Genomic DNA, 22,711 nt, shown 5'->3' with positions numbered 1-22,711 from the left:
AAAAAAAAAAAAAAAAAAAAAAAAAAAAAAAAAAAAAATGGAGCTACTCATGCCTACACCTTCAGCTGTGAGGTTAAAGGTCATAACATATGTTGATATGGTTTGGCTGTGTGTCCCCACCCAAATCTCATCTCAAATTGTAATCCCCATGTGTTGGGGGGAGAAGCCTGGTGGGCGGTGACTGAATCAGGGGGCAGATTTCCCCTTTGCTATTCTCGTGATAGTGAATGGGTTCTCATGAGATCTGGTTGTTTGAAAGCATATGGCACATCTCCATTCACTCTTTTTCTCTCCTGCTCTGCCGTGGTAAGACGTGCTTGCTTCCCCTTCGCCTTCTGCCACGATTTTAAGTTTCCTGAGGCCTCTCAGTCATGCTTCCTGTTAAGCCTGTGGAACTATAAGTCAATTAAACCTCTTTTCTTCATAAGTTCTCTATAGCAGTGTGAAAATGGACTAATACATATGTAAAATGCCTACTACCAAAGCTGTGGCAAATAGTAGGTGTTTGATAAATGTTAGGTTTTACAACTACTAGACTGAACAGTTCAAGTGGTTGTGCCATTGAATAATGGGTTGGACCAGAGAATGTTAATTTCAACCACAGAGAGAGAGAAAGCCAAAGGGGGCTCACTGAAGTCTGATGGCTGTGGTTTCTCTATTACTTAACACTGACCTTAAAGACACAGAGAAAGGATTAGACTGCAGCAGGTATCAAGCTTTATCATACATTAAAAATCACCTTGGATGCTAATTAAAAATGCTAATTCCTATGTGCTGCTTCCCAGTGATCCTGTTTCATCACACCTAGCATATGGCCCAGGGATCTGCATTTCATCCCCAGGAGATGCTGATGCATGAGTCTTCCAACCTCACCTGGAGAAACAGTGGCTTAGAGAATATTCACATTCATTCAATAAATGTAGAGGTTGCTGCTTATGGAACCCTGGGGTGGCACTGGGAAATACACACAAGGATGAATAAGGCCCTACCTGATTCCAGCGCAGCTGAGAGCTGGGGCTTCCAAGGAGAATACAGTGTCTGTGCTGCCATGCTAGGACAACAGCCCAGAAGAGCAATGGAGAAAAGCCATACCTGGGCTTCTGCACCTTCAATGTTGTGGGAGAGATTTCCATTTTGTACAGGTTCTGAAGCATCACTGGATGGTGTCATTTCAACATCTGTGCTGTTGCTGTTTGGAAGCTCAATTTTTTCTGTGATATAATTTAAACACACATACACAGAGAGAGAGAGAGAGAGAGAGAGAGAGAGAGAGAGAAAGCAAGCAAATGGAATCAATGGGGGTAAAGAGTAATATTGAAAAGAGCTTCTTAAAATGTTGGGCTAAAGCGGAGGATAGTGGTGTCCCAGGGGCGATAAGTCCCAGGGCTGATATTGAGCCAAGCAGGAAAGGATTTTTACCGTTCTTCCCCATGTCTTTCAGCATACGGCCTTCTCCCTTAATAGCACCCTGGCTTCCCGCTGTGGCATGACATTTTACCTTGAGGGCCCTATTAGCTCCCATGGTATGCCTTTCTTGAGCCTAGGCAAATTTACCAACTAGCTATTCAGGAAACATGAACATAGACATTTTAAAACCAAAACCACACCCAATCTACATACTATTGTTTACACCTGGGACTGTACCCTTCAGATATTTTCTTACAGTAATATTTTTTCTTTCATACTGTACTCTGGAAAGGATATTAGCTAGGGCTTCAGGGTCCTAGACTTTACTCTGCTTTGATCAGGCCGCCATCTTAGGCTAGTCCCCTTCTTCCTCTGGGACTTGGGAACCTTATCTGTGAAATAAGGGGGTTCGACAGGTTGACCTCCCAGGGACATTATGTTCAGCTGTAATTCAGGCTCTGTGAGTGGAAACTCTTCCAGTGCCTAGGTGGCCATGGGCAGGGCAGCCTGGTGAATGCTACTTAGCACACTCCACACCTAAGCATCCTATTGCAGGCAAGGCAAGGGGGAGATGGACAAGTAATAGAGGCCAAAGGCTGTGCCATTCCTGAATCAGAACATTTAGCTAGAGTAAAGCCAGAGGGTCAGCAAGTGCAGATTTGACACTTGAGAAGTGACTCTAGGGTAATGGTTAAGCACTGGGAGTCTGTAACACTGGGAATCAGACAGGCCTGGCTTCAAATTCTGGATCTACAACTTGTGCTGTTTCACCCTTTGCAAGTGACTCAACCTCTCTGAAATTCAGTTTCTTCATCTGTAAAATTGGGGTGATGGTAACAATACTACTACTACTATTATTGTTGCTACTACTACCATTAACAAAAACAATATGATCAAAGAGTATTTCTGTAAAGATTAAATAAGAAAATGCATATAAAACACTTAGCATAGTGCCTTGTACAGAGCAACCAAGAAGCATAAACTATTTGGATCCTTATTATAGTGCCTGCCTTTCACTAGAATAATTTTTTTGTCATGACAAAGAGGAGTACCTCCAGGTGATCAATGTTCCAGCACCACTGAGGTCTGCTGGGACTTCATTGGGAGGGAAATTAAAAGGTTCCTATTGAGAGCACACACTCTGGCTGTTTTGGGTCAAATCAAGGATTTTGGGATGGAATGAGGCTGTAGTATGCTGTCAGGATTGCTGGGGGTATCAGAATGCTCATCAGTATCAGATCCGAGCAGTATCACCTGCTCATGAAACATGAGAATATGCTTTCTTTTTTCTTCTAGCCACTTCAGAGGGACTAGACATTTCCATCACTGATGCTTAAGAAAATAATTTGAGAGTTACATAAAAATTGTTGAGTTTGAAGCAGCCAAATTTTGGAAATCATAGGGAAATATTTATGTTTCTTTATGTATTTAGTTGTGAAATATAGACACACGAATAGATTTAAATATGGAAAACCATAGAAACTCAAATTTACTTTATCTTTCCAAGTTTTGAGTAGTGACAGCGATATGTATGTGATGTTGTGCTGTGTGTAGCTATGCCAGTTTATCTTAGTATGCTTGATTCAGTTATTTAAATAAAAAAATATTAAGAACCGGCCAGGCGTGGTGGCTCACGCCTATAATCCCAGCACTTTGGGAGGCCAAGGTGGGTGGATCACGAGGTCAGGAGATCGAGACCATCCTGGCTAACACGGTGAAACCCTGTCTTTACTAAAAATACAAAAAATTAGCCGGGCGTGGTGGTGGGCACCTGTAATCCTAGCTACTGGGGAGACTGAGGCAGGGGAATGGCATGAACCTGGGAGACGGAGCTTGCAGTGAGCCGAGATGGCGCCACTGCACTCCAGTCTGGGAGACACAGCGAGACTCAAAAAAAAAAAAAAAAAAAAAAAAAAAAAAAAATTAAGAACCTTGGGTGAATAACACTGTTTGGAGAAGTCTATTGGTTGATGTGATACAACCTTAGGATCAGCCTGCAATGGTCAAATTGACCCTAGCAACACAGAATACTGGGTAAAAGGGGAGTTAAGATGTCCAAGAACAGAGATGAACAGATGAGCAGAGACTGCCTGCCAGGCATAATACCTAACCTGTGTGTGCGCATCTTAGCTTATAAAGTGCTTTTACACAGCAGGCTGAAGGTTCATAATAAAAGAAAATATGAAAATAAATCTTGGACTTACTTTGAAAAGCATTAGACACACACTATTTTCTAGTTACAAAGTCATTCGGAGACCCAATAACATTTTCTAGTTACAAAGTCATTCAGAGACTCAATAAAATTAGAAGAATCCTTGGAATTAAGTGTCCTACCTCCTTAAAAAAGATTAAATCCAAGTCTAAGGTTGGCCAGTCATTAAGAGGAGGACTGGGACTGAGCCCAGGAATCCAAGCTGCCTCATTCCATAAAAGACAAGCCAACAAGTGAAGCAGAAAAAATAGCTTGTGTTGTTGAATCTAAACATCACAAACAAAACTCAACCTATGCAGTAGACTTTCATGGTGTGGCTTTACATTTTTATAGTACAAAAGCAAAATACACTTGTTCTGAGAAACTTTATAGAAGCATAAAGAAGCAGAAAAAATATATATAACTCATAATCCCAGCTTTAGGAAGTAACTATTGTTAACATTTTAGCTGACTTCTTTCCAGTTTTTCTTTTCATATCTAATTGCATCTTAACTGTTTCTCAGCCAAGAATTTTCCCTGAGGTAGAAGTTAGGATAACAGGAAAGGCAGAAACTCTTCTACGGAGTGTCAGTATTTTGAGAGCAGTGCTGTTGAATTTTGTCTGCAGATAATTTTAGTTACTTGGGTAATAGCTTCGTTTATAGCATAGATCCAGATCAGGTTAAATTTAGTTTGAATTTAGAATAAGAGTGCTATATTATAGTTACAGACAGGAGAGAAGGAACATCATGTTCCAAGTTAAAATAAGATGTCTGAATGTCACAATCTGGTCACACAGGAGCTCTGCAAAAGTCAGTGAAAAGAGACCTGGGGGCTGTTATTGCTGAATTCTTAAAAAACGAGCATCATCTAAGGTTGTATCACATCAGCCAATAGACTTCTCCAAACAGAGTTTTATTCACCCAAGGTTCTTAATTTTTTTTTATTTAGCATCATCTCAGAAGGACTCTGTCACTCAGTTCAGGAGTGACCAAGTGTGTGCCATAAGCAACGTCACAGGTATAAAAATCTGGTTACCAGTCAAGACTTACAGAAGGGGGCTCTTACCTTTGATGAAACATTAAATGACATTGTGTATGTGTGTGTGTATGCATGTGTGTGTATCCTGTTTATGTGGAATCCCTGAAATACAGTGATTTTCTATTCTTGAATGGAGATGACTAGTTAAGAGTTGGTTTTACTTCACGTTCCTCAGAGAATACGTTTACTCTTCGTGGACTTCTCCTAGAGTTACTGGTGACATACTGTGTCCATGTATACCCTGTACACACTAGGGGAAGAGGGACTCATTTCCTGTTGCGCAGGGAAGGTCTGTGCTGCAGCGGTGTGTGTCTGCACTGAGTCGGGGGTGCCCACACTGGTCCTGCCTCTCTGTTCCCCTGGCTTCCCCTAGGAAAGGTATAGGGTGGATGTTTCCCTGCACTTACCCACGTGGTTGGCAGCCCCATTCTGCCGCTCGTTCTCATCCACATGACATTTCTTCTTGGCGATCTTGTGGAGAATTGAAGCCTTTTCTCTGAACCTCCCTGAAGCAAAAGAAAGTGGCAGGAAGGAGACACAATGAGAAAGAAGATAAAAAGAGAGTCTAAGGGCCAAGCAGGCATGTGGCCTCCTCAGTCACGCTGCACTAATAGCATGACCACTCCATTCTGTCCAATCCCAATGCACCAGGACCTTCCCGAAGGGTACTTTCTTGCCTTTGTAGATTTTTCAGCCCAATTCTCTATTTGAGAATCTCTTCTCTCCCTTTCCAGTTGCTCACGAAATTAACAAAAGCACCAACCAGCACTAAATCTCCCCTATTGCTGAGATCCGAAACAGGTCTAGAGAAACAGAGCTGCTCTGGAGGCATGGCCATTTCTCTGAAATTAAATGCTCATTCCAGACCAGATTTTAACAATGGGCTGGGAAGGAAAGCCAAGCCCAGGGGTCCTTTGATTTGACTTCAGTTTTCAAACATGTTGAGTATCCCTAACTGAAAAAGCCAAAATCTGAAATCTGAAACACTTCTGGTCCCAAGCATTTCACATAAGGGATACCCAACCTGTCTTATAACTAACATTGCTGTTTCTAAACGAGTCAGGAACATGCATCACAGCTTTCCAGATTAGCTGAGTCAGCTGTAATTAAGGCATCAAGAAGGCGACTGATTCCATTTGTGGATTTAGGGCAAGGAAGGATCAACTGAGTGCAGCAAGTAATGGTGATGAGATGCTTTGGGAATGGTGCTGGACATGCATATTTATAGTAGCACAATTCACAGTTGCAAAGTGGTAGAACTAAACCAAATGACCGTCAATCAATGAATGGATAAAGTATATATACATATATATTCTCTAGATATATTCCATCACATATTTATGATGGAGTACTATGCAGCCATAAAAAGGAATGAATTAACAGCATTTGCGGTGACCTGGATGAGGTTGGAGACTATTATTCTAAGTGATGTAACTCAGGAATGGAAAATCAAACATCATATGTTCTCACTGATTCGTGGGAGCTAAGCTATGAGGATGCAAAGGCATAAGAATAATACAGTAGACTTTGGGGACTTGGGGGGGAAGAGTAGGAGGGGGATGAGGGATGAAAGACTACAAATATGGTGCAGTGTACATATGGGTGATGGGTACACCAAAATCTCACAAATCACCACTAAAGAACTTACTCATGTAACCAAATACCACCTGTACCCCAATAACTTATGGAAAAATAAAAAAAGGTACTAGAAAAAAATGCCATTCTCAAAGTTATCATTTTAAACAGCTGTACCACAAGTGCAATGTTTCATTTCTTGTTATTGACATAATAGGTAAATGCATGCAATAAGAAAAAAAAAAAAAAAGCAAGCAAGCAAACGTGCAGAGATGAGGGAAACAGCACATTCCTTTTTTTAATCCTTTATTTTCTTCCTTGGGAACATTCAAGGTATAAAAAAATTCTCATTTTAAACTGATGATTGCCTAGATTCAGATATAATGAGTGTCTCAAAACACCATAATCCTTCCAGTTTTCCCACTGTGTATTTTTTTGTTGGCTGTGTTCCCTAGCAGCATATTAACAGGGGATCTCATTCTACTTTTTTATTTAGAACCAAACCAAACAAAAATGTTTCTCCTGGAGAGCTTCTTTTCCTAGAATAAAGCATGGCAGATTGGCACCCACTGCCCGCCTCCATGGTTTGGAATCATGGCATGTAGTCATAGTGGTGACTTGTGTGACTGGCTGGGAGTGACAGCACCTGTAAACTAGAGTCAGATCAATGGACTCCAATGGTGAAAATGACACAAGCTGTGACCCTTTCTGCTCACGGCTCCATTAGTCACAAGCCTGGTCTCTTTGCCACAACAAAGGCAATCTCTAGGACATAAGTACCTTAATTTAGGCAATGAATGTGCACCATTGAGTACACTCTCAAAAGAAGTAGGAAAGAAAATATTTCATGGAGAAAAGGAGTTTGGTGTGTGGTTTGGGTTTCCTAAGGAGTGAGAAAGAAGGATGAGGTGATGGGCACAACTCCATCCCTGAGGAATGTTGAAGGTCAGCATTAGATTCACCGCCATGGAAGGTAGCTTGAATTTGATTGTTTCTGTTTAATTTCCAGGGGAAACTCTGGGAAGAAAAAGGGGAAAGGAAGAAATCCTGGAGACTAGGAGAACAAGGTGGTAAAGAAGAACAATAAAAGAAAGAAAAAAAAAAAAGAGAGAAAAAGGAATGTCAGGATGGAGGAGGCAGGCAGGGGCTATGATTGCCTGAAACTTGTCCAGGCTGTGTGGATGCAAGATACTTTCCTGGCTGCCAAACCTAGTCTTATCTGAGGACTAGATAAACAGATAAGAGTGAGCTTCAGTACTCTGCAGTCCTCAGCCTAAAGAGGAGTTACTTTTTGCAGAAGACAACTCCAAAAAGTCCTAAATCATCTGGTTTTCCATCCAGAAGAGGAAAAAAGGAGGTTCTGAAACTTTATTGGAGATGATGCGTCTACTAATAAAACCATCCCATCGTGGTCTCAGGGTCATTTTTTGAACTCAGAACATCCTGCCGCTCTAAGAAATATAGATGATCAATATTTGCTATTTTAAAATTATCTGTAAGATAATAATAAAGCAGGAGAGCATTCAGAAGTGGCAACAAATAGGTCTGGGGAAATAAAACCTAAAATAACCCAACTCAAATAATGTCCTAAAGTCATGAATCATGACAGAAAATATTGGATAGAAACCAGCTAATGACATATCACTTGTGATTATAAGAATCTTTTCAGAGTTTAGGTGTGTGCCAGAGAGAAATAAGAAAAGGGACCCGAAAGCATGGAAATGGAGCCATGCCCTCTGCCAGGAAGCATCTTTCACAACAGTATTGGCTTCTGGCACTCATAGGCTGGTTTTCCCCAAATCTCCAACGAAAATCTAGGAGAACACGGTAGGAGATAACCCCAGAATTGGAATTTTATAGGTTCTCAAGTATCTTACAGGCCAGTGAGACTGCGTGTTACTCTTTTCCCACTGCAGGACCTCAGGTTTTCTGCACTACTGAACAGTAAGAGGGATTAGCGTTATTTGTGTCCTCTTGCTGCCTTAGGGGCAGCAAGCCAAAGCATCAAGCCTGGTTGGGAGCTGTCTTCTCCACAGACCTCTTCAACTTCTTCAATTCAATCTCTCCCCTAGATGATTCTTTGTCGCAACTAATATGACCTGGCAGCCATTCCACATCCTAAGTGCTGACAATGGCTGCTCCGTAGTCTAGAAGGATTTTCCCTTAAAGATTAGTTTCTAGAAAGGCAGCAGTTGAGGGCCCATCTTCAGAATGTAGCACACATGTGTAATCCTTCAGGGTGGTGGGGCAGAGCCTGACAAACCAGATTCGCTGATTCCAGCCCACTGGATACCCCTGGGATCGTCACAGGGCACCTTTTGAGAAATGCTATGAGGATGAGGCTAACAGGATATATGTGAGCATGAAGGACCTGGGGCAGAAACCAGCAGAGAACCTGTGATTTTTGAAGTGATCCTCTCTGCCTTGGGGTAGGAAGACATGGCATTTTCAGGACCTGTTCATTCCCAAGCCACAAACTGTGAAGAACAGCAAACAGGGTGTGTGTGTCGGGACAGCACAATTTCATGGCTAAACGGAGGTTAAATGGTTGCGATTGACAGGCGGGTAGATCTGAGTTCAAGCCCTAGCTTTCTCACTGTCTCTGCTGGGTGATTTTTGGTGACTTTCTAAATATTTCTGTGCTTTAGTTTTCCCATCTGTTAGGTAGGGATTCTGGTGGTATTGGCTGATCTGTTAAGCAGGGATTCCAGTGGTACTGGTAGAGTTACTGGTGACATATGATGTCCATACATGCCCTGTACTCACTTGCAGAAGAGGGGCTCATTTTCTGTCTGTCATCCAGGGAAGGGCTGAACTGCAGGGGTCTTCTGTGAGAAAATATGTGTAAAGGGCTTATCACAATGTGTGGCATTGAAAGAACTCTGTAAGTAAGAGGAAAAAGAATCAAACAGAATCTCAGGGGTAAGGGTGATGTGGCCTTGAGTTGCTATAGGAGAACTGTTGCCATATTCTCGTCTCTCAATCCACACAGGCCGAGCTGGAGAATCAGCCACATTCAGACCCAGGAGTTTAAGCATACAGGGCCTTGTTGGACTGGTGTTCAAGTTTCAGTGAATCCCCCAAAACTGATTGGAAAAAGGATCATTTTAGATCTTTCTGCAATTGAGAAGGTCAAGGTGACAGAGCTGGCTTTCTGGGCTTTAAAAGTTGATACCTCTGCAATCTTAAAGTGGGAACATGATCAGCTTTCCACCATCACCCGCAGGGCCAAAATTCAGACCAAGGGACTATGTTGCTGCAAAATGGATTTGCTTAAAAGAACCTCATGCCACACTAGGTTCTTAACCCCTCTCCACCTCAGGTTCAGAATGAGTAAGATGGAGCTAAGAAGAGCATCCAGCTCATACAGTCCTTGGAAGGTCCAATGGGTTAATACCCATTGCATGTTTCAATGGCCTCTGATAAACAGCAAGTGCTTAGGAATTGCTATTCAGAAAGGGTTGCTATTATTATGGAAGTGGCTGACAGGAAATTCTTCTCCTAAATTACTGCAAATAAGATTGATATTTAAAATAGAATTGATGCCTAGCACCTGCAGGTGCAGACCTTGGTGGTAAAGGGATTGCTCAGATATTTTAGGCACAGATTCCAAATTGTCATAAAGGGTGGCATAGAGGAACGAATCTAAGAAATGATTGTGTAACTTTGTGCCTGCCGAAAAAGAATTATGATATTTTTGAGTACTTTTCAAGGTGAGTGAAGGAGTTATTTTTAACATGTTTCAAGGCAACTTTAAAAAATATACTCTCTTGTGGTCTAAACCCTGAAAGTGTTGTATTTTTACATAGCTACAGATATTCGTATAGTTAAAAATCTCAGAAATAGCAAACTGCTCAAATCGTGAGGCACCTACGTCAAAACCTAGTACATCGTTTTAATATAGTTTAGCTTGGTCTGAAATTTGAAAGAGAGTACCAGCTGAGTGTCCTCAGAGGAGTGTATGTTGAGGGGGTGGTAGGGAAGTGCGGAAGTAAAAGATCCAAGCATAAGAGCCGAATGTGAATTTCGAAAAACAACCAGCAATCAAAATCCTTGACCAGATCATTCTGACGTAAAGCAGAAGCTTCATGCCGCGTGGAAAAACAACGTTTGGAGGGTCTGTTCACTCAAAGGAAATGAATTTTGTTTCTCTTCTGCTGTTAATTAAAACAGCCCCTTGGAAATTTCCTCCCTCCCATCTTTCCCACCAAGCCTATAATAGGCAGGGTTACAAATGCAACCCTTTGGGGTGGAGATCAGATTAGCTTCCAGCTGCTACAGAACATTCTAAGCATCTGCAACAGAGAAACAACGATGGGACAAAAGAGAGAAAAAGATGCAAAGAGAGTGGCTACACACACCTTGGTGAACAGACCATGGCTTGGGAGAAGAAAGGGAAAAATCACACAGGAGGAAAAACTGGAAAACAGCCTTTTAAACTCTATTTTTGTGTTTTCAGTTCTGCCTTTCTTGTCTCTTTCTTTGAAGTTTATGGCTTGGCAGGTAGCTTAAAAAGCAAAAGTGCATCTGAACTTTCCTCCCATTTATTCCTTTCCTTTTTTTTTCTGGAAGCAGAGACTTAAGTTAGGCAGATAGGCCATCATCTCTTAAAAGGCTTGCAACAGAACTGATGTGGCACCATGAAGTTATCCTGGGCTCCCCTGTTTCTCTCACACCCCACATGCCATCTACCAGCAAATCTGGTGTCTCTATTTTTAAAAGTTTTCAGAATCTGACCACTTCTTCCTTCCACCCCTTTCCCACTCCCCGCTCCGCATGCCTACCCAACCAGCACCAAGTCACATAGGAATAATTCTGCTGGTCTGAGTCTCCCCCTTCTACCCTTCCTTCTCCTTCCTCTGGCCAGTCTCATCCCAGCATCTTGAGTGATCAGTAAAACAGAACGTGGCACTTACTTCTCTGAAAAATCCTGCAGTGCGTCCCCAGGTCAAAGTGAAAGCCAAAGTCATACTGATTGTGTTAAGGGAAGCTCACCCTGGCTGCCCTGACCTTGTGCGCTCTCCCCTCTCTCCTCTCTCACTGCTCCTGCCATGCTGGTCTCTTTCCTGTTTCTTGAAAACGCTGTACACCGTCTCACCTCTGTGCCATGGCATTGTCTGGCCCCTCTACCTGGAGTATTCTTCCCCCAGAGGTCCACAGAGCTTGTTTGAATGTCACCTCATTAAAGCTTGTCTGAGCAGCCTGTTTAAATCTGTATCTTCTCTCTCCAGCATTTCTTATCCCATTTATTTGCTCTAAAGTAGTTATCACCAACTAATATACTATATTATTATGACTATAGATTATTTGGTGCTTTCCACTGGCAGCAGACAACCTTCAAAAGGGCAAGGCTTTTCACTGGTTTTGTTCACTGGTATATCTCTAGCACCAGATTGGGCTCAACAAATCCTTGTGTTCATGGTTTCTAGGCAAGTAGATGAGGTTATAACTCTGTAATGCGCTTCCTGTCGGCCAATGGCCCAGAATAAATGTCTTTAGGACCTCCAAGCCCATGGCCCCAGGGGAACTGAATGTCTACCTATGGGACCCCAGGAACTTTCTAGAGGTAAGTAGGAGAAAAATGGGGTGTACCAGGTGTTTCTACTCCAGTGGTGGAAGGCAGGGGAGACACATCAGTTGTCCCTCTCTGCACATCTCCAGGGTCAACAAGGTGCATGTGCAAAGGAGCCCCCTTTCCATAGGACAGGAGGTTAGAACACAGTAAAGATCAGGGCAGGGAAAGCTGGGCCTTGGTTCCTCATTTTTTTAATTAGCTGCCCCTCATTCATCAAGGCCTAACTCAACATCCAACCTGAAGGTTTCTCTGCACACACCCCTCTTTTCCAAGTGGAAACCCATCATTCTCATGGCTCTTTAATTGTACATGTTACAGTCCTTATTTCTGCTTGCTGCCCACATGCCTGCTTTCCCCAGCAGAGAGCAGTCTTCTCTGGGAAAGGGATCTTCTCTCTGCCATCTTTATTATCCCTCGACAAGTGTCCTAGAATCACGCCTGACCCATCACAGGCCTCCACTGTCTTGCAGTGAAGCTCTCACTATGATCAGCTCCTCTGGGAAGTCAAGCTTCCTTTCAAGTTAGTACAAGTCACAAACTAACACACTGCAAATAGTAAAAAACAAACAAACAAACAAACAAACAAACAAACAAAAAATCACCTGTGTTATGTAGTGGGCTGTATCTGATGAATAAGATAGATCTGGCTGATACCCTTGTAGAGTCCAAAGCCTGAAGTGAGGAAGGGACTTTGGATTTGTGCTCTGATGGTGGAGGCCTTCTTAGGAGGGTATGGAGGCCCAGAGAATAATAGTGAAAGTTCCTCCACACAAGATGCCATCTAGCAACTAGAGAAAATGAATCCTTTTATTCTACCAACTGTCTTACTGGAACAGTTAATTTACCTAATAGAGGCAGGCTTAATTTTTATTCTTAGAAGCAAACTTTTAAAGAAATTTTTATTTCTTAAAAATAATAATTTCATCTTAAACAAAACTACCAAGAACATAGAATTTTATTTATTCCCAAATCTGTTTTTGAAGTACAACCTCTAAATTATTTTTTCTAATTTTTGTGAAGCATGATGCAAAGCACTTATTACAGGGCTACACTGATATTGGTAAAAATTAAATTACCCTTGTAATAAAGTATTTTGTAAAGTGTCTTTAGTAAATATTTTTTAATGAACTACATAATAGAGATGATTAACAACATTTAATTATATTAGATTTACAGACACAATCATACGAGTAGTTTCTGTAATTAATGAGAATATATACATAATTATATCTCAAGTGGTGACTAAACCCATTATACAATGAAATGGGGCAGCTGAATTTCCTTATTAAGACCTTTTTCTCCCCATTTATGTCTGCTTGGCATAAAAAAAGACTTTTTTCCTCATTTCATCTACACTCATTAATTGGAATTCTGAAAGTAACACCTGTCTTGTCTCTCTTATTTATGTATTCAATTATTTACATAGTATAAATGTGTACATATTTCTTTTATTCTATGGGCCCATTATTTATTCAGTTAATTAAATTGTTTCAAACTTGACCACTGGGATATTTTTCAGATTGGCTTCTATGTTCAGTCAACAAGGTTCATCCTTTTCAAATCTTTTCTTTATCTGCTGGCATTACAAGAGGTTTCAATATCATTTTGTATGTTTCCTGGTTCAGTGCTTGGAAGCAATCACTTCTCCAGAAGCACTGACTCCTTTTATTGGAAAGTGGTATTTAGAAACCAAGATCTGAGAACTATGTGTGCTTATGGCTACTAAGATGTTGTTGCTCCTAGACTTTCTTAGTGGGTAGAGCTAAGAAAGATATGCATGTGTACTGAATCATGCATATCTATAAATATTTATCTCTGTAGTTATAGCTGTCTTTATCTATTTATGACTTTTGGGCTTTAATTGTAATAGTAGTAACCAATATATTTTTCTAGCAGCTTTGTGCTCCAGTTCCATTTGAATATTTGCTTCATTTGAAAGCCATCCTGATGCAACGGGTAAATGACAAATCCAGTGCTATCTTTTCATATGGTTACCCATGTGTGCCCATTCAGGTTTTCTTTAATAATGTTCTATAAGAATGATCTTTGTGCCACCCATAAAGGATGGATCAGCCCAAACGTGAATTTGTTCTACCATCTTTCCTAGCAGGGTCACCTTATCATTAGAAATATGAACATGCTTTTGTAATTGGTCTCCCAGTTTTCAATTGCATCTCCTGCATCCTCCTGAATTACCCTTCACAAGACTTGGAATTGTCCACTCTTCTTATTTGTCTTATTTCTTTTTAAGCGACTTAAGGAATTTGTCTTATTCCTTTTCAAGACTCTGCTTTAGGCATCTCATCCTTTTGGAAGCCTTCCCTGAGTCCCTCTCCCCCATCATAGCACCTGATACCTATCCTATCATGGCATTTGTCATAGAGCCTCAAAAGTGTTTTACTGACATGCTCCCCAATTAGCCTGTGGGGCTCTCAAGGATAGGGATGCTGTTCTCCATTTATGCCCTCAACGCTCACTGCCTAGGCTGGTCCTCACAAGTGTTTGTGAATATAGCAACATTAACACAAACAACAAAGAAGATGACATTAGTGGGTGTAGGTGTGAGAAAGTGCTCAGATTTTTTGCTATATGAAATGATATTCTGAGCTTACCTTCCTTTTTAGGGGTACGGAAAGAAGAAGAGCCTAGAAACACATTGCGGGAAACTTGCCAGACTTTCTGCTTGATTAATGCTGTGGGTAAGTTTCCAAAGACTAATAGTGTTTATAATTAATGTTTATTTTAAATACCCCCTCCTTTTTTTTTTTTTTTTAAAAAAAGATAATCTAATTGAGTTCAGATGTAATTGGCATTTTACAAACCAAAAAACTCCCAGCAGGTATCAGACTGCAGAATATGATGTTTCAGGAAAAGGGCTAACTTACTGATCGTAGCTGATTCTGACAGTGTTTGAGAGCTGATGTTCTTTATCATTTCAGGTCATCTGCTTCATTGTTTTAGGAACTTAATCTTTTGAACATTTCAATCTCATATATACAGACACAAATGGCTCACACAAAGAAATTCTCAGAGGTTTGCCTGATTCTCAGATTTGGAGTTCTGAGCCAGGTAGAAACTGCTAGACAGAAGCTTTAAATGTCTCCTTTTGTTCCCATCCCTGCAACTCTAGATGTCTAAGAGATAAACGAATGAAGAATCACTTTACTAAAAAGGCAGGCCTCATATCCTAAGACCTGCCAGCATTTAACCCAACTACCTCCTAATGGGCATAAAAATTCTCTTCGGAGTTATTTTGTCAAAGCCCATATTTTGGGTATGTCTCTCTGCAAGTGGGTTGTGACATTATTCATTTGGGGAGAGTTTTGATCTGATTTACTGTATCTGGAAAATAGTAGGTGCTCAAGAAATATGTGTTGAAAGATTATGATGACCTATATATGAAAAACAGAATCAAACAAAATAGTTCTTTTGAGGAACCTATATATTACCCAATCATTTATTTTATTGTAAAGTGGAAGATTTTATATTTGGCTAACATGTATTCAGTAGTTGCCCCTATTTTGTGAACTTATAGCATGTATTGTCCCCTAGGTTTCATGTCTATGAATTTTCACTTAATCTGAGTTCTTAGTTTCTATTTTTATTTGAGTCCTCAACTTAACATTGTAATCTGGTACCTGTAAATCTCATTTGAAACTTGGGGTAGCAGCAGAAGCGCTGGCACATGCTGAGAGTCCTTAACTAAAGGCTTAGAGGCTCATGACTAAAATGAGATGATTTGGTTCACTTTAGATCTAATCAAAAGAGAAACTTACCATACCTAATTGAACATGCCAGCCTCCAAGTATAACAAATTCCCATCTTTTTTTTTTTTTTTTAAAGAGCTTCATGAGTTGGGTGGGATCATATTATTAATTTATAATAACAGTATTCAGGTTTGACTGATGAAGGCAACTTCAATCTTTATCTCTAGAGATGTCAGTAACACACAAAAAGAAGCATCCACAATTTGCCTTCTGCTGCCATTTAACACCTTCTACATATGCAATGTGGCAAAATCTGCCTTTCTTTGCCAAGTCCAATCTTTCTGCTTTTACTGCTGACGGTTTAGATCATGAAAATAAGATGCAATGAAGTTTGAAAAGCTGGATGTATTCTAAGTAGAATTCCTTGGTCCTGGTTTTCAGGAAGACTGTGGCTTCACCCACATAGCTGGTTTGGTCTTTCTAACAGACCTGATGCTGGTTACTAGCTGGTTAGTCTGGTTATGCACACAGACTAGCCTGCTGTCTTCCTAAGATCCAGCCCCAGGGAGATGCTTATAAGAATACATCTCTGAAGCAGTAATGTGGCTAGTACTGGTTCAATACAGTTTTTTTTTATTTGATAAGGCCCAGCCTTACAGAGACATCTATTCAAGTGCCCAGAAAAATCCTCTGGTCATGAAAGTGTGAACTGCATGAGTTAAGCCATAAACTTGGGATGAATGAAAGATAGCACGATATCGGAAATGGTGTCTGTGCACAGTAGGGGCTCCCTGTTTTGGTAATTGTAAGGTAGAAAGTCAACTTGCAGTGTGCTCCTCAGACTTTCTATAGGGAGAGCAATGATCTTGAGGTATGAAGGGCACGCACTGCAGTGGAAATCGGACATTCTGTATAGGAAATCGGCCTTGTCATTTAATTTAGAGAGGTCAAATACTTCTACCATAACTGTACCCTGTATTTAACCCAACTTGGGTAAAAACTCAGGTTTCTAAAACAAGTAAATTAGAAGGTAGTTATATTACAAAGGCTTATATGCTTTGTAATGAAGTCAATTTGAGTCTCTCTTCAAATAACTTATTTAAAGTTGCTGTTTGAGGCCCCACGTGGTGGCTCATGCCTGTAATCCTAGCACATTGGGAGGCTAAGGCAGGCAGATCACTTGAGGTCAGGGATTCAAGACCAGCCTGGTCAACACGGTGAAACCCCGTCTCTACTAAAAATACAAAAGTTAGCCGATCATGGTGGTGCCTGCCTGTAATCCCAGCTACCTGGGAGGCTGAGGCAGGAGAATTGCTGCAACCTGGGAGGCGGAGGCAGCAGTAAGCCGAGATCACATTGCTGCACTCCAGCCTGGGCAACAGAGGGAGACTGTCTAAAATAAAAAAAAAAAAAAAAAAAAAAAAATTGCTGTCTGAGGCTCTCTCATTCATTATTAGTGTGAGTATAAACTGGTGCAATTCTTTTGGAGGGCAATTTGACAAATATCTTTCAAATTTTGAAATGTATATACTCTTTGATCTGGCATTTCTATCTTCAGAAATTAATTTTATATGTATATGTCTTCTACTCAGTAGAATTTGCTCAATGGCTAAAGAGGATACTCATGTAGCATTGTTGTAATAACTAACTAAATAAATCAACAGGAAATGAAAATATCCTAAATGTTCATCAACAGCATACTGATTGAACCAACCATGGAACAGCCATGCAGTGAAATACTAAGTAGTTGTTAAAATGAATGAAGAAAGTCTAAATGTCCTGATGTGGAAAGATCTCCAAGACACAATTAATAACAAAAGCCAGGTTAGAAAAGAAACTGATAAAAATGGTCATCTCTAGGGAATGAATGGAATCTGGGGTAGGAAGGAGACTCACTCTTATTGTCTTTCCTTATGTAGTGTTTGTTTTTTTTACTTATGTGTGCATGTAATGTTTATATAGCAAAAAATAGTTTAAATTAATCCATGATTTAAGATTTCTACTGTGGTAAACGTTTGCATTTGTAACTAAAACGGAATATTTTTCATCATTTTAAAGGCCTATTTCACTTATGTAATAAGTGTCACTTATCTCTTATGTAATAGCACATTAGGAACTATCTAATGTACTATTTGCTATATTTAACCATATTAATAAAGACTTTGGATATGAACTAGATCAAATAATATACAAGCCTTTTATTTCAGATGCTGTGACCCAGGAACCTACCTACTATAGTCTTGGTGGCAGCTTACTCAAAATGCAAGATCAAGTTTTCATAGGGTTTCAGTACACTGAGGATCAATGTCTATCATTACACTTGATAGAGACAGAATCTTGAGCATGGCAAAAGAAGGGGCATCAAAGTATCCAGTATCTGAACCCTCTTTGGGTGGAGGCTTCCCTGGCTTCTCTAGACAAAGGGACTCGCTCCTTTCTGAGGCAGGCCATTCCATCTCTGGGCATGTCTGTAGGAGAGGTCTTCCTATGCTGGGCTGAACTCTCTTTCTCTGAATTGAGGAAGGCTGATGTGCTTTCCCAATCAGCTAGACTTAAGAGGGTCCCCAAAGCTCCCCTCTCCTGGAAAGACAGACCCTGCTTTACCATGGCAAACTGCCCATGGGACCGGTTTCAAGAAAGAGGCTGTAGTAACAACTTCTAAAACATTTTCAAGTTGTTTCCTAACTACATGCTACATCCTCGTTCACTTTAGCAGAGCTTCCAGGTCATTTATCAACATCCAGACCCTCATATCCAGACAGCCCTGACTGTCCCCAACCTGACTCAATCTGCCACTCTTGGCACCAATAAATCTCCCAGATCCTTCACCTTTTTTTCTGAAAATTCTCTTTGTCTTCTTGCTCCTGCTGAAACTTGACTATTTCCTGAAGGCCCCTTTTCTCCTGTAGCCCCTGAAAAGTGGCAGCTGCTTGCTCCTCCAAACACCCTGCTCTCCCTCCTGCCATTTCTTATTACTTCTAGCCCACTTTTCCTCCCTCCTTGGGAGCACAAACCAATAACCCCTTCTACCCAAGCTGACTTCCTGGTTTCCCTCCATTCATTCCTGAAGACTGTAGAACCTAGCTCATTATTTTCCTTTCTGTCCTTACTTCTGTCCCCCCACCCCCAATCTGTGATGACATTTTTAGGTGAGCCCTGCAACACCTGGCTCCTTACCTTAGTGCCTTCACCTACTCACTCCCAGCTCCCTTCATCCTCATTCACCCACTCCTGTGGCAAGCCTACATCTCATCACTAGCAATAACTGCACCACTTCCAAAACCCTGATTTAAGTTTTTGGCAAATCAAAAAACCCCCAATTTGAAGCATCCCACTTTCTGTCCATCACTCTTTTTTCTCTTTCTACTACAATGTTTCTTTGATCTTACTGGTCAATTCATTGATGCTCTCACCTTTTCACTGCCCTCCTTTAACATGATCTTCACTCAGCTCCAGAGACACCATTCTATCCTGGTTTTCTTCCCACCTTAGTGTCCTTTGCTGGGTCTCCCCTTTCTTCCCAGACTCTAGACTTTGGAGTTCCCAGGGCTCAATTCTTGGCCTTCTCTTCTCTATCAATTAGCTAGGTATTATAGTCCAGTTCTGTAGCTTTAAATAACACGTACATTTTATGACGCCCAAGTTTACATCTACAGCTCTGCCTGACCTCTATCTCATGCTCCATACTCCTACACCCACCACTTTCTCAACATCTCCATTTGGATGTCTCATAGGCATCCTAAATTTAACATGAGCTCTCAAGCTCCCTCCTATAGCTTGCTCTATTCTCAGTCTTCTCCACCAACACACAGTTACATGAAAGTGAGATTTCCCTGTTGAGGAGAGACTGCAAGTTGCCTATCCAATATCTATTCCATTTTCATTTCCTAATGACATAATGCCTAAATTATGGGGGACAGCAATTCACCCAGTTTAACAAACTACATTTCCAAATTGCCTTGAAACTAGGTAGTCATATGACTGAGTTTTGAACAAATTTTACTTAGAGGGTCTTCAGGGAAAGTGCCTTAAAAAGAAGACAAAATATCTAGAGAAAATCACTTTGACCTTTCCTCCTTCCAGGAATACAGATGTGATGGCTGGAGCTCCACAGCTACTATCTTGGACCATGAGGTGCCCTTGAGGTTACAAATCATACACTAGCGTGGTGGAGCAGAAGGATGGAAGGAGCCTGGGTCTTGAATCATTGTGGAGCTGCTAGAGCTGCCATGTATTGTCTGCTACTAGAATTCTTATACTTGAGAGAAAAATAAACTTTCACCTTATTTAAGTCACTGTTAATTTGGATTTTCTGCTATATATAGCTAAAGCTATTTTGCCTGATATATCAGTGTGTATGACACAGTCTCATCCATTCATGCAAGGATTAAAATGTCCTATGAAGGTCACAGATAACAAGAAGGACTTATTTTAAAATAACATTATTTAGTGGATATATCCTGGGCAATGAAAAACATTGCTGAATGGTATTCCAAAACTTAATTGTTCTTTGAAAAGAATTAGACTATTTCGTGCAACTAAGAACATCAAATGATTGGCTGGACGATGTGACCTTAATATACTTTTGTTTCTTTGAAATAATGGGGGTTTCAAAACAGCCACATGCCTAATTTAGGACCCCATGATTCACATAAGACATTATTAGTTTTTCAGCTTGGTAAAGGGGCAGTTGGTTGCCATGAAACAGTAGGCTTAATTTAATTATGGAAAAGGTTGTTATAATTTTTTCCCTTGATATCACAACTTTTTAAACAGTGGTGAAATTATTTTTGCGGAAATGTCTTTGGTTAAATGGCAGACAGTTTAGGACAATACAGTGGAGACAACTTTCCCCACATATTGCTTCATTGCAAGATATTAGTTGGGATATCTGTCTACCCAACTACCTACCTACCCACCCACCTATCTACCTATATGTCTCTGTGAAACATTTACCTTTGTAGAGCAAAAATTACTAATTCTATATACCGCCATTGGTGGAAAGGTCTTTTCTCCTTTGAATCCATCTGTCCCATCACACAAACTTGCCTACTTTTGAACTAGCATTCTATATTATTATTCAGAGTAATTTTAGGAAAAAAGCCAAGTTCAATTTATTGAGAATTTTCCAGAATGAGAATGGTATGAAATTTGGGTATCTGCAGATGAGAAACAAGCTATGCATTATTAACTTTAAAAGTTGGAGATTGCTCTTCCAAAAATATGCAGTATCACTGTATGAGAAGATAAGGTGACTGCTGCCTGTGTAGGGAGAGCTGAAGTTGCCAAAAGACATTTTTGTTCCCAGAAACATCTTGTTACAGAGGCAAAGTCCCTGAGAGGAGTAAAGCTCACTAATTTATCATTCCTAGCAAAATGTCTCTCATTCAGAGGTGCTCAGTTATTACTAAGTGAATGTATTAGTACAGGTGGCAGGTAAGACAGGTTGTCATCTTGGGACACATGAACATGGCAGTGGAGACATCACCGGCCAGGCGCAGTGCTGTGGGCTTTATGAATTCTGCCTGCCCGCATTTCCCAAGGCTAAGAAAGATGCCTTCCACTGGGCTCTTCCAGCACCTAGGGTCTACTCATCTCATGCCTGTGTCTCCCACAAGGTCATGAATTCTTTAGGAGAACTGTTTTTAATCTCCTCCGCTCTGCCCCCAATCCAGCACCTGGTACATACCGGGTATTGATGAAAGAATAAATAAATAGGTGGATAAAATTCGGATTGGCTTGGGGTGGGTGAGGAGGTTGGGTGTGGCCCTGGGAGCTGCTCCAGTGAGGTTCTAGAGTGCCTTAGTGCTGAGGGAGAGAGGGGAGGGGGAAAGGGCTCGGAGGACAAGGAGAAAGTTTTCAAACATCATGATTTTGTCTTGCGTGTGAGAGTAAATATATTGTTTTATTAAAATAACCTTTTCAAGGCAACGTGCTCATGTAGGAAGAAATGTTTCTTCAATAGCTCATTGTTGTTCACATCATGATGCCCCCATTCTTAGTCTATGGCCTCCATCAAGGCTTTCTTCCCACTCCCTACGCTGTAGCCAATTCCATCTGCCCCTGTTCCACTCCCCATCTTGTATAAGCTGCAGTGAAGCCCAAAGGGCGGGGCTTTGGCGGGACACAGTGCTGAGTTCAGGGTCTGCATCACCACTTACCACTTCTGAGTCCCAGAACAAATTAGTTTGCTTCTCTGAGTCTTAGTTTCCTCATCTAATAAAATAACTCTTTGAGCCTTGTTTTTCTCCTCTTCAATAAAATCTACCTTTTGTGATCATTATGAGGAAAGATGATATAGAATATATATAAGTCCACAGCACTGCACCCAGCAAGTGGGAGGCACCCAGTGAACGTTGGTGTGCGCCCATCCCTTCACCCCTTTCTTAGCCTAGTAGGTCATCCTCCTTTCCTGATTTACCTCTTATTTACTAATTCTTTAGGGCTCAGTTCAAAGATCACCTTCTCCACAAAATCTCCTCCCACACCTCACCCGCCCAACTTCCATGGAAAGCAAACTTTCCTCCCCTGTAGTCTGTCATCTTCTGAACACCTGTGGTACTTACCACTTTCTTCCTGGTGTCTCAGTGATTGCGTGTGTTATTTTTTAATCCAAAGTCTTTATTAATATGGTTAAATATAGCAAATAGTACATTAGATAGTTCCTAATGTGCTATTATTACATAAGTGAAATAGACCTTTAAAATGATGAAAACTATTCCCTTTTAGTTACAGATCCAAACGTTTACCACAGTAGAAATCTTAAATCATGGATTAATTTTAACTGTTTTTAAAATCGCCTGCCCTTTACTCTTGTTTCCCCAAAGCACCTAGCAGAATAATTTGTATACAATAGGTGCTTAAAAATAATAAGCTGAATATATGTAGCAACATTCTCTACATTTAGAAATCATCTTTCTTTTTTGGATACAGGGTGGCATATATAATGCATCTTTCCATTTGGTCCACTTAGGGAAAACAACAACAATAAAAAAAACAACCCAGGCTTCACTGTAAGTCACTGACCTCACACAACATCCAGAGAATTCCCTGGAAACAGTTATAAATAAGGACTTGTCACATGAGCAATCACAACAAAGCCCTGCTCAAAAGCTAGTCGCAATTCTAAAATTGAGCAAATGCTTAAATGGAGGGGGTATTTCTCAAAGGCTAGCTAGGCCACAGTTACTGCCCCAAACATCTTTGTCTTTATTC

The 22,711-nt window shown here is 40.8% G+C and overlaps 1 protein-coding gene across 4 annotated transcripts in view; it reads right to left on the bottom strand.

Moving 5' to 3' along the window:
• SLC24A2 (solute carrier family 24 member 2) overlaps positions 1-22,711 on the bottom strand; it is a 276,630-nt gene that overhangs the window by 62,819 nt on the left and 191,100 nt on the right. For all 4 annotated transcript variants that reach the window (XM_023190029.3, XM_031934081.1, XM_031934080.1 and 1 more), the window contains 2 exons: positions 5,047-5,145; positions 1,093-1,211 (listed from right to left, as the gene is read on the bottom strand). In XM_023190029.3, the coding sequence (XP_023045797.1) occupies positions 1,093-1,211; positions 5,047-5,145 (218 nt within the window). The remainder of the gene's footprint in view (positions 1-1,092; positions 1,212-5,046; positions 5,146-22,711) is intronic.

Source organism: Piliocolobus tephrosceles, chromosome 14 (assembly GCF_002776525.5).
Source record: "Piliocolobus tephrosceles isolate RC106 chromosome 14, ASM277652v3, whole genome shotgun sequence".
NCBI lineage: Eukaryota > Metazoa > Chordata > Mammalia > Primates > Cercopithecidae > Piliocolobus > Piliocolobus tephrosceles.
Note: the sequence above shows the minus strand (reverse complement) of the source record. Positions and strands in the feature narration are given on the sequence as shown.